General features: G+C 39.0%; 1 protein-coding gene across 2 annotated transcripts in view; it reads right to left on the bottom strand.

The window, feature by feature from the left end:
- Positions 1 to 7,053: 7,053 nt before the first annotated feature.
- Positions 7,054 to 19,216, bottom strand: part of INPP5F (inositol polyphosphate-5-phosphatase F) — a 52,083-nt gene continuing 39,920 nt past the window's right edge. For both annotated transcript variants that reach the window (XM_054206417.1, XM_054206416.1), the window contains exons 11-20: positions 18,882 to 18,959; positions 18,013 to 18,133; positions 15,800 to 15,928; positions 15,259 to 15,376; positions 14,514 to 14,712; positions 13,420 to 13,491; positions 13,251 to 13,324; positions 11,853 to 11,981; positions 11,018 to 11,105; positions 7,054 to 9,761 (exon numbers count right to left, since the gene is read on the bottom strand). In XM_054206417.1, coding sequence (XP_054062392.1) covers positions 8,630 to 9,761; positions 11,018 to 11,105; positions 11,853 to 11,981; positions 13,251 to 13,324; positions 13,420 to 13,491; positions 14,514 to 14,712; positions 15,259 to 15,376; positions 15,800 to 15,928; positions 18,013 to 18,133; positions 18,882 to 18,959 — 2,140 coding nt within the window. In that variant the 3' untranslated portion in view covers positions 7,054 to 8,629. The remainder of the gene's footprint in view (positions 9,762 to 11,017; positions 11,106 to 11,852; positions 11,982 to 13,250; positions 13,325 to 13,419; positions 13,492 to 14,513; positions 14,713 to 15,258; positions 15,377 to 15,799; positions 15,929 to 18,012; positions 18,134 to 18,881; positions 18,960 to 19,216) is intronic.

The following is a 19,216-nucleotide window of genomic DNA, read 5'->3' as shown; positions in this document are numbered from 1 at the left end:
ACAGAACGTCTAGAAGGCACCGTGCAGGGTCTGAAGCACTATAAAGGTGCTGCTTTTGTGCAACGCTGCAAAGCCTTCCACAGCAGCCTTCAGCCTCACTTAACTCCTTGCACACTGGAGGAGGAAGAAAATATGGCTGCTATTTATTTATATGTATTGGTATTGAAATTCTGCTAGCTGTCAGAGACACTGCACAGTACTCATGCTGATTGATACCTGTATTCACCACGTTAATCAGATGTTTGCCTAACTTTTGTTATTTTTGGTCTAGTTACGCAAGACGAGATGTGCTTCCTCTGGGAAAATTCACAGTCAACTTGAGCGGATGTCCAAGAAATAGCATCTTCACAGAGCACATATACCGCATTATCCAGCAGCTTGTTCCAGCAGTAAGAATAATAGCGTTATAGTGCTTTAATATGTCTGGTGGTAGACGCTGGACTAATTGTTCCAACCAAAAAACCAACATTTTAGTTAAAGACAGGCTTCTTAAACAAAGGCTTGTGCTATCCATGTAGAGAGCAGATAAAAATGGAGATACGGCTTTTCTGTCAGTTGAAGTCTCTATTTACCTAGTCATTTAGGATGAATGTGTAATAAAATCATATCCCCATAGGCATTAAACTGACAGACAGGTGCTATCTACTTTATTTTGTCTTTCTGGATTGAGATGTTTAGACGTTTCGGTCATTGAATTATCATGTTGTTAGTTTTTATCCCCAAATTTGTGGACACTCTTCTGCAGAAAATTCATAGTAATTCAGTTTTGGAGTCATAATAATTGTATTGCTGCAATAAATTGTTTGGGGTTTTTTTGCTAATTCTAGATGTGCAGTACAGGTGATAGGAGTTCTTAACGGCATTATTTTCCTTTGGGATTTTTTTTTTTTTTAAGCATTTGGACATTTGGGATGAAGTGTATTCTACATTGTGGTAAGAAGTTTTGGTTTACTTGCTATGGAGGTCCACAGTTACAGCGCTTGCTAAAGGCAGCAGTATTTACTAGGGAACCTGGAGGAGAGGTTCTTAACGGCATTATTTTCCTTTGGGATTTTTTTTTTTTTAAGCATTTGGACATTTGGGATGAAGTGTATTCTACATTGTGGTAAGAAGTTTTGGTTTACTTGCTATGGAGGTCCACAGTTACAGCGCTTGCTAAAGGCAGCAGTATTTACTAGGGAACCTGGAGGAGAGGAAATGTGCTGATTAGTGTCTTTTCTCGTTGCAGTCCTATCGCCTGCAAATGACCATTGAAAACATGAACCATTCACGATTTATCCCACACAAAGACTACACAGCTAATCGCTTAGTGAGTGGGGTCTTGCAGCTTGCCAGCAACACCTCCCTTGTGGTAGACGAGACTCAGCTTGAGCAAGGACAGCTTGACACAACAGGTAGACATTTTTTGTTTTTTAAAAAAAGAAAATCTCATCTGGAAGGTTGAAAGTTGATGCTAATTGTGTCACAGTGATGACTTTATAGTACAAAACTGTTTGTGGTTTCCGTATGGTATTTCATTGCGTGAGCTCGCTTCCTGCTAGTCTGCAGCCTTCTCAGACAACTTATGGCTTCATCTCTTGGAGTTTTTTCCCTGTTTTACTTTCTGGAACTGCCTGGTATTTTGCTCAGAAATGTTTTCATTGAGTCAAAATCTCTATCCCAGACCCCAAATGACCAGTAGTGAAACAAGATAGTTCCTTGTTTAGTATAGCTTTGCATTGCAGAGAACTCTGGACAGTGTCTTTGACACTTGGTGGAAAAGGCCACTGATTTGAGTAAGTCTTTAGACCAAAATACCTCTGATTCATTATAGTAGCCTTTGCTTCCTGTGATAAGAAGTCAAAACATGAAAAACTCCCATTTACAGAAAAATCTTGCTGTGCTGGTTTACTTTCTCTAAAATATTTGCCCTTAATGTCTAAAAAAGCTCAACATTTAATGAAAATTCATATATTAACAGTTGCAGATAAAAAAGGCTTGTTCATTTTATTTTGTTTCTGTTGGTGTGATGATGTTCTCTACTGAATTTAGAATAGAAAAGTAAGAATTTTTAAATTCTTGTAACAATGTTGGGAACAAAATTTAATCCTAGAGAAGAACAAGTATCTTCAGATGTAGTAGTTAGTTTGGAACTCTTGGAAGGTACAGCTTAGAGATTTCAAATGGGAAAATGTCCCAGAAGTAAATAATAATATTAAATTTGCCTTTATTTACTAACTTGGCCTTTATTTACAGTATAGTAAATTAATACTAATTCATTAAAGGCAAAAACATAGCAGTAGATGTGTCATCTGATGCAGTAACACTGCTGAAGGGAAATTAGAATTGTTGGGTACGTGTTGGTATTTCAAAGGGAGAATTCTAAGAGTTAACCAGTTAATTCATCAATCTTAACTTTCCAGATTTTAAATAACTTAGTTCCAGGTAAGGCAAGTGACTTCTATAAAAATTTGGCAAAATGATAATAAGCCTGTTTTTCAGCTGTTCTAGTCTTGGTAGCTTATCTAATGTGTTCTTTTTCCAGCAAGACTTTTTTTTTCTCTCCCTTAAACTGTTAAATTACACTTTCTGCCAGATAATTTTGTCCTCTTGAGATTTTTTTCCTCTGTAAATGGTTATCTGACTTTATAGGACCAATAAAAACATTAGCTATTAACACACATACTATGTCAGATAAAACTCAGGCTTGAAATCCTTCAAGAATTCTTAATTTTGGTCTTAAGAAAGGGTGGTCTCTATCTGGAGGACACAACAGACACAAGAAGAAACAGGATGCTTGCAAGAATTTTTCTTCCAGCTGCTCATTAGAAACAGATTAGAAACGGGGGGGGGGGAAAATCAGGTCTGACATTTGTTTAGGTCCAGTTGTCAGAGAATTTGTTCTTGCTTTTCTAGGTGTACATAATGTGACAGCGCTGGGTAATCTGATAACTTGGCAGAAGGTGGATTATGACTTCAATTACCACCAGATGGAATTCCCGTGCAATATTAATGTTCTTATCACTTCAGAGGGCCGATCGCTCCTACCGGTATGGCATGGTCTTCCTTAATTTGGGGAATAATTGCAGTTGGTAGCTTCTTACTTAGAGCATGCCATTCCTGGAACAAGTGGAGACGGGAAAACTGTCTTGTGACCAGGGCTGGGCACGACACTAGCATTAGTTATCGCTGGTGGCTGCAGCCAGGCCAAGAACCTGTTGAAAGGAGAACCAAGAGGTTGACCTTCCCTCCTCCTTGGCTGAGCGGCACAGTGATGGCACGGCAGTGACCTGAGTTATTAACGGAGATCCCAGCAATGGGGAAGCCTGCAGCCACACTGCTGCTCTCGGAGCCTTCTAGGACAGACTCTCTGAGGTGGTGGGGCGCATGGATAAAGGGCAGCAGGTCTGGCATTGACCCTAGAAAAACGGAGTAGCCGAAGCTTAGAAACATCCGAACTCTTGCATTCCAGTTCCATGGACTGAATGTTTGTTCTCTCGCCTCTCAGTGAAACTGGCTCCTGCTTGAATAAGGACTTCACACTGGTTTTCAGAAAGGGAACCGTTAAATATTTAAAGAATGAATTTTGTCTTTCCTTAATTCTGGGACATAGTGACTTCTGTCACTTTAGAGATTAAATTAGTCTTGGAATAGACAAAAATAGGATGTGGAAAGAGATGATATGTAATTTTATTTTTCAGTCAGATTGCCAAGTCCACTTACAACCACAGATAATTCCACCCAACATGGAAGAGTATATGAACAGCCTCCTAACAGCAGTGCTCCCTTCTGTGTTGAACAAATTCCGAATTTATCTAAGTTTGTTGAGGCTGCTGGACTATAGTATATCTGATGAAGTGACCAAGGTATGGAAGACTTCACTAATACGTTTTCAACTGTATATTCAGATAGAAAGCACCTTAAGAGAAAGTTATTGTACTTTCCCTTTTCTCTCCCTGTCAGTCATTCTCCTTGAAGTTTTCTAAAAACCAAACAGAAGTATTTTCTTGTCCTGAACGTGCCTTCAAGGATTTGTGTTCTTGGGTATTTCGGTATATACTTTACACGTACCCTGCTTTCTAAAAACTCATTGTGAAAATGTTTTTCAAAGATGAGAACTAGCCTACATTAACTCAGGCTCACTGGCAATAACGAGTTGAAATGTTTCTCCTGTCATCTGAGGGTCGTTATGGTGTTTAGCTCCTTAAAAGCTTATCTCATAGTGAAGATTCTTTTTTTGCCACTTAATTACGTGCTGTATTGTTTATAGGCAGTAGAAGAAGACTTCGTAGAAATGCGCAAGAATGACCCCGAGAGCATAACAGCTGATGATCTGCACCGAACTCTGCTGGTGGCGAGGTGGGTAGCGCCGTTTGTACGAACCAGAGACTTTCCACGAGGTGGTAAGGAACGAATGGTCTGCAGTTCGACTGCGGTTGCGTGAGGCGGGGTAGCAATCTAGAGATGGAATCACCTCTTCCTTTGTTCCTCTCGTCACAGAGTCCTGATTAGGCAAAGTATTTCCTCCCCCCTTCCTTCCCCTGCTTTCTAGTCCACAGGATACTGACAGAAAACTGGGTTTGTACTGAATCAGCTTATCAACCCTGACACGCGAACAAGCTCTTCTTTAATTGCTGTTTCTGCTCATCCAGGTTCCTGTCTCTCAGCGCGGGGCAGACAACGCTGTCAAGAGAGAGGTGGCTGAGAGCAAAACAACTGGAGGCCTTACGTAAAGCCAGACTTCAGCAGCAAAAATGTGTTAATGGGAATGAACTTTAATATTTTGTGGATGTCACTATAAAAATTTGTCTAATCCTAGATGGAACCCATACTAAGATTGGAATATTGTTTATACCAGTTTTTGTAGATAATTTATACCAAAAAGCTATGGATATTTACCCTTGCAGTCTGAACACGCTTAACTCTGTTCAGCCAGTTAAACATATTTTATGGAATTTTTTTGGAGCCTGTTTTGTAATTGAAAATTGGTAACAATGAGCAAATTGTTTGATATTAAACTTTAATACTGAAGTTGCGTAAACTTATTTCCTTTAATAATATGCAGCGAGATGCCTTCATACACAGTGACGGTAGTCTTTGTTCTGGAAGAAGTTTGTGATGTAGTTCTTGAAAGGCTGAATTTTGAGGAGCAGAGGTTTCAGCGAGGCAGCAGCTGCAGCTGGAACATTGACTGTAGTAGCCAGAACGGTGTAGTGTTGTTCCCATGAGCCGAGGCACGTTGTGCTCACAGCAGCAGCAGCAGCATCATAGTGATGACAGTGTGGTATAAAGAAGCGATTTGATCATATCTGTGACAAGGTTCCAGTATGAAATACATCTTTATGGTACTCAGAGAAACCTCTCTAATGAGCTTTACTCTGGCACAACTTCTTTTTTGAAAAAAAAAGTGTTGACTGGAGAATTCCTGATACTCATGTACTTGTGCAGAACATACCCGACTTTCTACATGACCAGTAATGCACTGTGCTTATATTGTTTGAATAATACCAATTAAGCATTAAGAATGGTCTCTACATATCTTATTCACGCCATAGAGTTTGAGCTGGTTTTCAGAGGACCTGCTGCCCCTAATGACTTGCAGAACTAGTTTAACGAGGGTGGTTCAAGTAGTGAAACATTAACAATGTGGAGCCTGGAGCAATCCAGAAGGACTATGTAGTAGGAAGTAGGGCTGCCCCCGTGGAGCCAGCCTGCAAGAGGCAGTGATGGAGCCAATTCTAGATTTTGCTTCAATTAATGCTTTTCTGAACAAGAAAAAAAAAAAATGTTCCTGCCAAACTACATTAAGCTGATACCACCTTTACTTAGTGCTTTCTCATGATTGAGATTGTGTGAACAGGGACCCTCCTTTTTTACTGCGTTTTTCCTATTCCAAACATGACATTGGTTTTTGCCAATCTGACACTGCCTCTGCACACTAATAATAATTAGATATTTATTATGATAAACAATTTTTGCATATCTTAAACTTGAGCCAAGTTTGATGCCCTTTCAAATCACTTACAGATTATTTCTTTTTTTGAACACTAAAATGAACATCCATGGGTTCAGCTGACTTGTGCTACATTAATGCAAAGTTAAGCAACTGAGCAAATACAGGACAATAATGAAGTCTCTCTTCAAAAGGCAGCCTGGCTGGAAAGCAGAGCTGCCTTAGAGGATGGCTTTATGCATAGCGCCATGGATTATGGGAGACTATTTCTTCAGTACGTCATAAGTATTGGACAGTTCTAAGCTGGAAGCACACGGTATGTTTGGGTCACCAAGCAGTGCAGCAGATCAGGAACCCATTTCCAGGAAGATACACCCCAGACAGTTGACTAAGCCATATATTTTTTTAATTTTAGGAGTGACTTAATAACCATTAGTACCCTTGCCCTACAGGCCTCTTTTAGACTGTACAAGTCACTACGTAAGCATTTGTACAGATCAGTTTCTCTTGCTCCTACCAAAATAATGGCAAAGTATTTGAAATTTCCTCTCCCTCCTCCGGACCCTTTACAAGTACCAAGGCTTAGGCAGTTTTTAAGGAGTATCCTCATAAACACGTCTTTTTCCCCTCCCCTGAGGCCAGGATAGTAGCAGTGCAATGCCAGAAGAAAAGGATAAAGCACTTCAGCCACGTACCTGTCCCCTGCCTGACAGGGGCTCCTATTAATGGCTGCAGCTGCCTGAAGGGAGGCTGCAAAGAGGACAGAGCCAGGCCCTACCCAGTGGTGCCCAGGGATGGGACAAGAGGCCACAGGCACAAACTGGAACACGGGAAGTTCCAGCTGAACATCAGGAAACACTGAGCACTAGAAGAGGGTGCCCAGAGGGGTGGAGAAGTTTCTGTCTGTGAAGACATTCAATGGCCACCTGGGCATGGCTCTGGGCAACCAGCTCCAGGTGGTCCTGCTTGAGCTAGATGACCTCCAGCCACCCCTTCCAACCTCAGCCACTCTGTGATTCTCTGATGCTGAAGCCAGAGGGAGTCAAGACAACCCACCCATCTCTGAAGCTTAAAACGCCCCAGCCCTGGAGTAACATCACATGCCAAAAACCATCTTTTGATTCCACTTTTTTTTATTAAAATATCTCATGTATATTGCTCACATTAAAATACAGCAGTAGTTTGATTTTAAATATAGCCACAAGTATAGACACTCAAAAAACCCAAACCCACATCACTTCAATAAAACAAATAAATAGATTTGTTTATCAAAGTTTCAGACCATGGGGGTTAGATGATACTCATTTCAGACACACTAGAAGTCCTAAGACACTGGACTACCCTACCCATGTGACACTATTTTCTGGGAACACCACGTGCAGCCTATCTACAGGACACGGACGAGGACACAGAGGCACCAGGTCTAGAATGGTGGTCGGTTACAAACCACAGCGTAGTAAGATCCTGCTTTACAGTAGCTTTTGGATAATGTCCTATACTAGAATGGATGGCAAGGCAGTGCTGGGAAAGAGTAATTCAGATTTAATCATTTGACACACATAGATAAGGGCTGTTGTTGGGTTTCGTTTTTGTTTGGTTTTTTTTTTTATTATTATTATCCAGTTCCCAGCATGAGTGGATGCTTAGCCTTATCCTGCAAGTATGCAAAGCTTGAGTTGGTAATGAATTTGGTTTTGATTAGATGCCGACAGCTATGCTCTAATGCAACACGGATTTTCTGAAAGAGTACACTTGCCTTCGGTTTCAGACATTATTTGGACTTTTGCATCTGGATAGTTAGAGTATAGTTTAAAAAAAAAAAAGAAATCCTAGCGCAGAGACACACAATGCCTGAAGGTCAGGTAACTGCTTTGTCTTGCTTCACACAGAGACAAAAAAATTAGAGCAAAATTGCCAGCATTTGGAAGAAAATGAAACAGGAAGAGCTTTAGCATGCACAAGACAATTAGAGGACCTTTGCTCTATTTCCCCTCACCTCAAAACAAGTGAAAAAAACAATAATTACAAACTAAGTTTGCACTGCAGGATCGTGGGTGTTTCAGATTGGATCTATAAACTTTATCTTTACTGAAAGTGTCCCAGGATGTGTGGAAAGAAAGAGGACAGCAAAAAGAAGTCTTAATTTCTGGTTAACATAATTAAATTCAACAAAACCGCATCAATTCCCATTGTAGAGGCACAATTCATAGTAGAAAGCTGCATCTAAAACTTCAATGGAAACAAGTAAAAATACTAGTTCAAAAATAAATAAAATGTAGTTTCCCGGTAAGTTATTTTGCTGGTACAGTGCAAGGTAAGTAAGGTCACAGGAGTGCAGTACCTCCTTTTTAGTATAAATACTTTCTACATAAGTCAGAAGAGCTACAAAATTAGTCTCCAAAAAGAAGTGTGCAACACACAGAAGACAGACAGCATGCTTACTAAATCCCAGTGTCTAAGCTACCTGTTTATAAATATGGTTTACCGTTCTTTTGTCTCAGCTGCCTGAGGGAATTCTGAAGCTTGGTCAGAACCAAATTCATTTGCATCTCTCACTTCCTGTAAACAAGTTACCAATAGTATTGATCCCAGTATTCAGTAGCAGTTCATGCCACAACAATGAGTCCTGATATAATTTATTTTTTTTTTGTATTGGATCAAAAGCCACAACTAGAAGAACACTTCCTAAATTAGCAACTAGATTTGAATTATTCGTGTCTGGCATTGCGTAAACATTTCTCTCAGTTCTTTTTGTTTGATTTCATTTATAGCTTCTGGTTCCGCAGGGCTCTTCTGGACCTTTGCCACAGCAAAATTAATCCCTTGAGTCAATCCTGCTTGCGTGATGTTAGCGACCTGGACCATGGAACTGCGAATTTTAGCAAAAGGAGATACAGCTCTGCTGCTGCTACTGTCAGCTGGAGAAGGAGTCGTGTGGAGTCCCGTCTCAAGGTTACCAGACACAGATCCTGGGCTTTTATGAGGTTTAGTGAAGTCAGTCCCACCAACAGCCAAGAGCTGAGGATTTGGCTCAGAAGACTGTACGTCCAACTTAGATGGCCTGGAAGGAACGTCTCTGACGGCTTCAGCCTTGGTTTCTGCCACCTTAGGTGTATTATTGCTGGTTTGATTTATGTGATGGGGCTCTTGAGAGCCAGCCTCAGCCTCCAAAGCATCCGACGTCTGATTCTGAGCATCATGCACAAACCTCTGGCAGTACACATCAATAGGTTTAGCAAATTCCATCTCCACATTGTCAGCAGAAGGTAAGGGTACGTCTTCACAGTCAGACTGGCTCACCTGAGAGACGTGGATCTCAGACGGAACGTGGATGCTGATGCTCATGTCAGTGCTGCTTATGGACTGGGAGCGACTGCCCAGCCGTGGAGCGGAGGCAATGATGCCACAGCTGGGCAGCACGTAGTCTGCCTGCCCAATGTTCTCCAGAGAGTCAGTCAGCTGGTTGTCCTCGTCGGATTTAGAGTTAGTCAGGTAGTCATCGGAGTGGAATGAATCGTTATCTGATCCTTCTGTATCAGATTCAGTACGGACTTTAGTATCTACCACCGGATTCTCTAAAGTTTCAAGGCTACTATCCGATTTCCAGAGATTCACTTTCAAATTTGGCTTTAAAAAATTCACTTTCACTTCAGGCTTGGTAAAGCTGCCCAACTTCCGAAGATTGCTAATGTTCACATTGGATTTGGTTTGTTTCACTTTCTGATTGAGAGACGAGAACTTGCTCAGTAAATAATTCTTGCCTTGGGCCAGGGACCCTCTGTTCTGAGACCGAATGCCAATGATGTCTTCATGAGGTTTACTGCTCTTCCTGGAAGGAAAAGAAAAAGTCTCTAGTGTACAGCCAAGGCAGTCTCATTTGTAAACACCAATTATTTACCGTCTTCCAGTCTATTTCCATAACAAAGATGGACATTTACTGACTTATTCTTTCCTTACATAATTGTACCCATATAAGCTAATCAAATTCAAAACAACAAAAACAAAGGAGGGCTGAAACAGACTGGTAGCCAAACAAGGGGAAAAGCAAGCTTCTGCAGGCATTTTCAGTTTTAGATATAACTGGATTCTAAACTCTCTGTATTTATAACCCTGACTTTGTGTATGCTGTATCAGTAGCCAGATTTAGCAAATATTCAGTCTTCAGTACCCGTAAAAGAGAACAAGATTTTCTTGCTACGCTTTCTAGTCAGCTGGGACAAGAAGCTGAAATAGTAGTAATAGCAATAACAAAGTTATTGAAATATGTGCCACAGTAGTTTTTGCTTGACAATTTACAATTGTGCTACACAACACGTCTTCTAGTAGTTCATGCAGTCTGAACCGGAAGGGTCCAAAATAAAGCAACAGATCACACTTGAACTGCTAAAACATGCTAAACTCCAGCTAGCCATCCTCTCTTATCTCTACGCCATCGTCCTTTGTAAATTATTTCATCTCTGATAACACCTCACCAATGTTTGTAGATAAAGGTCACTTCTGTTTAATTATAGATAATTGAATTAGAGAAAACTACCTGAAAAATTCTAGTAAGTACTTTTAATTATCAGCTATGCTTTCACGTGCCATCTCCTCTTAGTGGGCTTGCAAAAGGAAGAACTTCTGTGCCATTCTGACTAACACTTAGAGTTCAGAAGTTTAGCTTCAGACATTTCTTCACACAAGAGCTGTAACGTTATCTGTGAGTTGTTAAGCACTCAGCCCCAGTGGAATCCAAACCAGATTTGCACTTCACAGGTTGTCTTCTTATTACAGAAGCAGACTTTAAGTTCAGATAGGGAAAAACTGAATTTGACAAACTAGTTGTGAACCATCTGATTTGCAGTATGTTGTTTACATTCAGCAGCATATATTGTCTATAAGCACACAGGTATAAAACAGTGCTCTCGCTTATACTTTTAGATAAGCACCTGCAGACAGTTACTATTGGAAGCAGCATACAGACAGATTAGCCAGATACTGACATTTCTTTTAGATATCACATATATGACTGTTGGCATGTGCTGTCAGCCACCGAGAAGAGAGCAGAAGTGCGACACAGAAAGTTCGCATCATTTAAGTACTCACCTCTCCAGCTTCTTCTCAATAATGGGCACATCTAACCCCATCGCTTGCTTTGTGATTCTCAGCATTTCTGCAATGCACTGAAGAGTATCTGAAATCCAATTAGCAGCCTGTCAGACCCTTTAAAAAAAACAACCCTAAAAACCCCATATTCCAAAATCTAAAATTAGACTTATTTCCTTGTAACGTTTCTTTGGTTTTGTTGGTTTTTGTTTTTTTATTTCACCCTACAGAAGAGTTGCACCCTGCAAGTTGCAATTCTGATACAAAGCTTACAAAATAAGCTTAAAGAATAGACTCTCCTTAAGCCCTAAACACTGGGTGTAAGTGAATCACTGCCACAATTCATCATTTGCCGAAGAAAGAGAAGGAATTATATTCCTTCTAATCCTTGTTGATGAAACTCAGTGCTCCAGTAAGTAGTGATATTTTTCCCTTATTAGCATTCATTTAATTTAAGCAAGGAAGAACATTTCTAGACATTGATTTCACTAAATAAATCAATTTCTTCCACTCTTTAGGAGCTAATTTTAAATTCACTCAACCAGTTTTTGGATCAGTAAAGATCTGGACATGGAAATGTCTCAGTTCTAGAGAAACATGCTGCTTTAAAACCATGCTGAAAATTATTTTTCTTTGTATTAAAACAGTAACATTCTAGTGTTGACACAAGAAACCACATACAGGGTTTTTTGTTGCTTCCCCACTCATTTCAATTATATTAAGATTTATCCTTCTTCACAAGTTATTCTAAGAGCAATGGAAAAAGTGTTTCCTAGCAAAACACTGGTATACTGAATATACTTTAACATATAAAACTTTTACATATGAAACAAACCTTTTCCATCTTCTTCTGGGTTGCGTACCACAGCTCTAAGCGTGTGAAAGTACCCGCTCATTTCTTTGTATTTGTAATGCAGCCTCATGCAAGAGAACTTGGGTTTGCCAAAGAGAGTAGGTTCAGGCCCTGAGAAATAAGTTAGAAATCAATTAGAAGTTGTCTTTAACCAAACACCAAAAGAGATATTACATATGTTAAGGTACGGTCTTTGCAAGAGTTGACAGTCTTTTTCCAGGACAAAAAGCTTCATGTTTTCTTTAGAGTAGGATAGACATTTCAAATAGATTTCCACAATAACTAAATAATCAATTACTTATAAAAAACAATTAGGCACTCTGGGTATGTCTATTATAATCCAGCCTGATTGTTTATTACAGACCATGCCTTCAAATAGAAGAAAAAAGTTCTACACCTATTACATCCCATGTTTTAGAGTATGCTCCTGCAAGGATTAAAGAGAAAGCGAATATATTTTTAGCAAGTGGAAGTAATGCAATTTTCAAGATTGAGACCAAGTACTTCAACTTGTGAATGCACCGCATCTTATCTGTATCATTAAACAGGGTGTTTTTTTTGTTTTTATAACGCATTTGGTCTGGATGTTTCAACTGTATTCTGTATGTCAGGATGTATTATGAAACTCCACAATACAGAATTGAGGGAGACCTTTCCACTGAACTCTTAGAAATTGCACACAGATAGTGAAAGTTACAGTAAGGAGGCGATGAAATCACTATGCATTGTGCAATGGAGGATTAAACTCTACTGGGGGGGCCCACAAAACTTTCCCTCCCTTCTCTCTGACTGGAACACCTTTTTCTATCTGTAAAGTCAAAGATATAACATATTTAATACTTGCAGCTGGAAGTGCTGGATTTAGCCTGCAGATGTTACATTCTTTAGTCAATAAATAATGTGATCAGCATAACAAGGTGATTTCATAATAGCATGTTTCTGATCAGACATTAATAAAGAAGAGTTTTTAAAAAGCCATGAAACAGATTTAAAGTACAGTTCATAACCAGCTGCTGTATTTGGATGAAAAAGAGTGCACTAAATGCACAAACTTGTGATTCACTGTAGAAATTGATCAAATTGTTACTGACAACTGATAATGAAATTTGTTTTGATGAATCCATATTTTAGGAGTTTGAAAGAGCAAAAATTTTAGAATCAAAGTCTCCATTTCAAGCAGTGGCAAGAGAGGACAGAGCGAGAACAGACTCAATTCTGGCATCTGTCATCAGAGAAAGCACATTCTAGCTATGATGGACTACACGGGATATATATTGAAACAGGAGGCCTCAATGTATTGTATATTTGTAGGATGTTTTGATAAGTGCTCAAGCAATTGTTTAAGACAATTCAAGAGATACATGCTGACTATATTCTTACCTATTTCAATTTTTTCCAGAGCTTCAAGACTTAACCTTTGGTATTGATTCACCTTGTCGATTTCATCATCATAGCTAGAAAAAGAGAATCAGAATTTAATGCTTCTTACTGATCAAAAACAAAGCCACTAAAAATAAACTACACAAAGTAAGAGAAAGTGGTAACTTACTAGGCCACATAGTAGGCAGAATTAGAAAGTAGCAGCAGAACATCCACGTCCTTATGAGTAGCATCGATGAGACTAAAGAAGGGGAAGAAGAATGAATACAGGGAAGGTGGTGTTATTTGAACAGCTGTAACACATCCCCAGTGTATTTTAGGGACACTCTTTTACAACTGAAGGCACATTACAACAAGAGGTTTCAATTATGGAATGTGTTCCATCCATCTCATGTGATGCTGCTGCCTCCTCACAGCCACTGAAAAACCAAGTTAGGTGTGACACTTCCCAAGCCAAAAGGTGACGTGCCGTTAGACTCTACAATACAATAAGTGGATCCACGTAAGCAACACTTTTAAACCTGGAGTTACCCAATAGCTCTAATAGGTCGGCAGCAGGTCCAAAAATAAATAGCAAACCCACAAGCTACTAAAAATGCTAACAGAGAAATGGAAACATATTTCAGACTCAGTTAAGGTCTGTGCTTTGCAGAGGTACCGTAACATACTGCTTTGCTATTTTTCGATGCTGAAGTTTAACCTGCAGAAGATCTAACCACTATTTTCCTTTTACAAGATAGTGAACTCTGAACTTGATAAGGAGAAGTTATGGTTTATGCTCACTACTTCTCATGAAGAGAAATCTAGGTTTTCCTACTGCTGACTCATTACACAAGAATTTAATCTGATCAGACATGACTTTGAAGTCAAGTTACACTTTCGCTATAAAGCAATAAGGAACAACGGCTCCTCAAGCAGCCCCTTCTAGAACTAAGGTTAGAAGTTCTTTTCATGGTGCCTACCGCATTTTGGCAATATAAACTGAATGCATGTATTTCCAGGTGTTGTCTCAAAGCTAACTCCAGCATGCACCATTTTTACACCACATTGGGAAAGGCACTCGTTTAGAGGACCTTTCCATTTACAATTACAAGTATTCAATCCCTTCAAGGACTCCTGTCATTCTACAGACCTGTCCAATTTTATTCTGTTAACACATCAGCTATCAAAAGCATTTCATATCAATAGTAACCAACAGAGGCAGTAGTAATTAACAGAGGTGTCACAGTAGCAGCTGATCAATTCTGACTTTATCACACAAACCTTGGATCACAGTCAATAAGTGCCCATCCTCCATGGAATTTTTCATCATCAGGTAAGAGCAGTTTCATGTAGCTCTGCAACAGCTGGCTGATCAGTTCCTGATGGCTCCTCAGGTTCTCCTTGTGCAAGGCCTCATGCTCTTTCTCTTTTGTAAATATGGAGTAAAGATCCTCCGTTACAGGGATACCCTGCATCAAATCTAAATAAAACACACAAAACATCAAACAAGGAACCAACAAATAGGAGCGACATACAGCAATAGTCAGATTATTTTGTAAATTCCTTCCAAATATTTTATACTTGAAGGAACTCCGGAAAAAATGGTTAGCTATTCTTTCCGAATAGAACATTGCCTGAAATTGAACACTCAGTAGGTATAACACTATTTTCCCCTCAGTGAAAGTAAGAGTTCATTCACCATTTTAACAAACACACACTGCATAAGTTTAACTTTGTCTAATAAAGAGATGTTACAAGCAAGTTACTGCTGAAATGATGTCAGGAGCAATGTCTACAATGAGTTACACTGCATGTAATCTCTCCTAATTGAATGTTGTTTAATCTCCAAATGAAGAACTGACTGTTCCATCTGGTGTCCGCTACAGACACATGAATATTACATACACTCAAGGTGCTTTCAAGCTTCAGAAAAAAAAAAAGAATCAGTCAAAGAGATAAAGCCAAGACGATTTCAATAAACTTTCCTGAACACCATAGTTCAGCTTAGTTGAAGTTATATTCTTACCTATGACCGCTTGCCTGTAAGCATCCCTGAAGCGATTCAGGTAGTATCTGTTTGCAGAATTAACTCCATCCTTCATCACCCCTGCCAGCTTTCTTTCCCCAGTCCTTGTGAAGTCACCCTGTTACACAGAACATGCGAATCATGCATGTAAGAATATTTCAGAGTTGCGTAAGTACTGTAACTGCTTAAAAGTACCATAATCATGCTTACATTTAAATAGAATTAATGCTTAATATAGATCTTAAACTCTTAGCTCAGCTATGCTTTGTATCTAGACATGAAACTAACAGAATGAAGTTAAAAACCAGCCAGCGATGCCACAGGATGCCTGGACACTCGAGTCTTCTCCAATTCACACTAAGTGTGACAAACACTCTCCTACTGAAATGCCTCTCATCTGTTCAACACAAAAAACATGCCGAATATTTGGCTAACTTCATTACACATACGAGAGTTCTTCATTGGACATAACATACTAATGTGTAATACATACTGTGACATAACATACTAATCAGAACTGACAACGCTCTTCACCCTTTACCTTTAAGGCTGCGGTGCCAGCATACTGCCGGCTTATGGCATCTCCATTGTTCGCCCATATTATCTGGTAGATCCTATTGCATTTCACTGGCAAAGGCTGTTCTGGTGGCATCACACCCAGTTTTTTGAGCTGCAATTTGACATACACATTAATATAAGGTTCAAAATAAAAATAATTCTCAATGACAGAGCTTGATAAAGGAAGTGGGAACACTTGCCAAGCATTTAATTGTCAAATTTTACATGATCTGAAAAGGGAACCCATTCTGCTAATTTGTCAGATTAAATTGTTAGCAATGAATCACCAATTCATTGTTAAAGATCATACCACTGGACACAGCAGTAATATATTAATTATGGATGTAGGAGCCAGTCTTCAACAAAATTAGCTGAAGGAAAACAAGTTACTCTACTGAAGATACAGGAAATGTTTTTATTTTCTATAGAGGACTATCAGAAGAACAGACATCACAGAACTTAAACATGGATATAACAAGTTAATGTCTTCTATTGCAAAGGCACTCATGACCTCTAAGCTCTGAAAATAAAGAAATGGAATCTCTTTCCAGTTACAAGAAAAAGCACACCAGGATTCTTCATCTTTTGTTTCTAGATGCCGAAGCAAATGTAGTGGCTCCACCTTCAAACTTACTCCTCCCCCGGAATAAAACCTTACAATAACTTCATCTGTTGTGTTTATTATTAACACTTGTTCGTTTCGGACAGTTACTGTTTAACACCGATACTGGAAGTAAGATATCTTACTCTTCAGAACAACCAGTACTCAAGTTTTTCCAAGATAAGTCTCGGGTACAACACAAACTTCAGTCTTTTTATGGACACTAAATTGGTAAAGCAGCACAGTTTCTCACTCAGAAGGCAATACTACCATACATAACTGCAATGTAGTCACTCAATGTTAGGCCAACTGCAGGAATAACGTAGACTAAATCATAAGCAAACCTCAATTTACAACCGATACAGAAAATGCTCAAACACTATTTGTAAGTTAGATGAAAGTCATTACAAGTCTGTTCCTTGACTTTGACAGCCCTATCAAGTTCCCAGCTAAGAGAAGACAAGTCCTATAGTTCCAAGGAAGTGCAAAGACAAGGTAAGTGTAATTTTCAGTGTCCTACTTTCTGTCAGTCACCTTAAAACACTTAGGGCATTTCTCAGTTATGAATCCAAGTACATCAGCTATAATACAAGAATGATGCAGCACATCACAAGCTAATACTACAGTAATGATTACTGAAGTCTTCTTCCCAACACTCTACATAATTCTTGATTTTGAAAGATCGCCTTTGAACTGAAGAGTTAACATATATAGAAATCCTATTCTAAAGTAACAACTGTGGGATTCCTGGTCCCACCCCTCCTTCCCAACACTCTTATGTCAGGAGTTCATAAAGCAGATGACAAACAGGAACAGCCAGATACAATGGTTAGAGCCATTCATTCTTCATCCTAAGGAAGGACCCATTTCATCCTTCGCTGTATGCATAGTCAGATTTGTTCATTTAGGGCTGGGCTCTAACTGAAGCTTCAAAGTTCCAGTTACAGTACTATTAAGTCTTCACAAGGGAAGACACCACTGAGCTTATGTATCAAAAAAGCAAACAGGGGGCGCACAAACAAGACGATGACTAAAGGACAGCCTCCATCTACTTGGAAATGCCTTCTCTACCCAGGGAGAACTATTCTGGAGCATAATAGCCATCTGGGATATTTACATCATTCATTAATTGCTCTTCTACACACAGAGAAAATTAGTTATCTCCCTACCTGCTGCATCACAGTATTCCACTTAAGTGGCTAACTTCTAGTTAGATTTTAGTCCTTAACATCTCATTTGGGGCAAAGATTTGGGTGTTAGCTTTGTTATTTGTTTGGGTTTTTTGTTTTAGTTTTTTAAGCTTTATATTACTGCACAACTTGAAGTGACTAAATCAAACCAAGAGACTTCTCTCCAAGATACAGAGACACAGCAGTTTCCTCTCTGAAGGAAGAAACTAGGCAACACTGTTTTAGAATGATTCCAAGTTATTTTAGTTGTACATATTACTTTCAGCTTCATGGCTCTTCAAGTAGGTCAAAGATCCTTTTCAGTAGAGGTTACTTTAGCATTTTTCAAACACACATATTTCCCTGAGAATAACAATTAAGTTCTGAAGTACTCAGTACTTGAAAAAGGACATTGGTTCTACATGCCTGCTGTTCCATGACCACTCTTGCAATAGCAGCCTGCACAACATTGGTACGATCCAGACAGTCCATGCAGTTAACTCGAAAGATTCCTTCCTGTTTACAAATCACACCAGCTTGGTCAACCCTTTTAACAGAAAAATAGAGTAAAAGCATACTGAGACACTTAAATCCTGCATAATTGACCAGCTTCTATAAACAGTAGAAAATTTCACATATGGAATACTATTTATAGATGTACTTATCACCCCAGCCACACACCACTCAGAATTAAATACTCTTGTTCCCACCTATCCTCCGTTTTAGTCTAGGCCAGATATCCAACACAGACGATACTGGGGCATAAACCTGCTATGTAATCATATGCTCAATTCATACACACACGATACAAGCTTTCAAGAGAAAAGGAATTTAATTTCAAAAACATGGAAGTCAACAATAATGACAGCAACATTTCACTCACAAAATGCACTGAACAACATACAGTGATTGACCGAAGACTACAGCCATGCTCATTACCAAAATTCATGAACTTTAATCAGTACAAACTAAAGGTCAAACATGCCTACTGTTTTCAACAGTAAGGTTGGAGTTCTAGGGTTTGTGGCTCAAATACAGAGTGTTTCACATTAAATATAAGAAACCCTAAAAGTATTAAAGGCAGCAAGCCTCAAGCAGAAGACTGTCTGAGAATTTTTGCTATTATACATGTAGAATAAAAACACTTCAGAACACACACTCTGACACGTGACCTAGGCACTGGGAGAGGAATATAAAACATATCAGTTATGACAAAATCTAGACCTCTGTATATGTACTGGTTTATTTTTTTCTACAAATATTTCATTCTAGTCTGAAAACAGTTAAGTACCTACCAGCACCACTTCATATCAAGAATAATATCATGAATGGCATCGGTCAGTGTTTGAACATTTTCAAACTTCATTCCTCGGCTAAAATACAGAATTTCACAGGAGTTAGTTTGAAGTAGAGTAATGATTTTTCTTTACTTAACTATTTCATATTATTTGTAATGTTAATACAGATAGAGTTTTGGCTAAGTGGGAGAGACAAGACATTATCTCCTGCAATAAGCTTTAAACAGCAGCAAATATTCAGAACTATTTTAAAGTACAGTTCGACATATAAATCCAAGGCAATAGATTCAGATCTTTGAATTCACAAAAATTTGCATTCTCAAGTGTAGCTT

The sequence above is a fragment of the Rissa tridactyla genome, chromosome 6 (assembly GCF_028500815.1).
Source record: "Rissa tridactyla isolate bRisTri1 chromosome 6, bRisTri1.patW.cur.20221130, whole genome shotgun sequence".
NCBI classification, from domain to species: Eukaryota; Metazoa; Chordata; class Aves; order Charadriiformes; family Laridae; genus Rissa; species Rissa tridactyla.
This window is presented reverse-complemented; position numbering and strand designations above follow the sequence as displayed.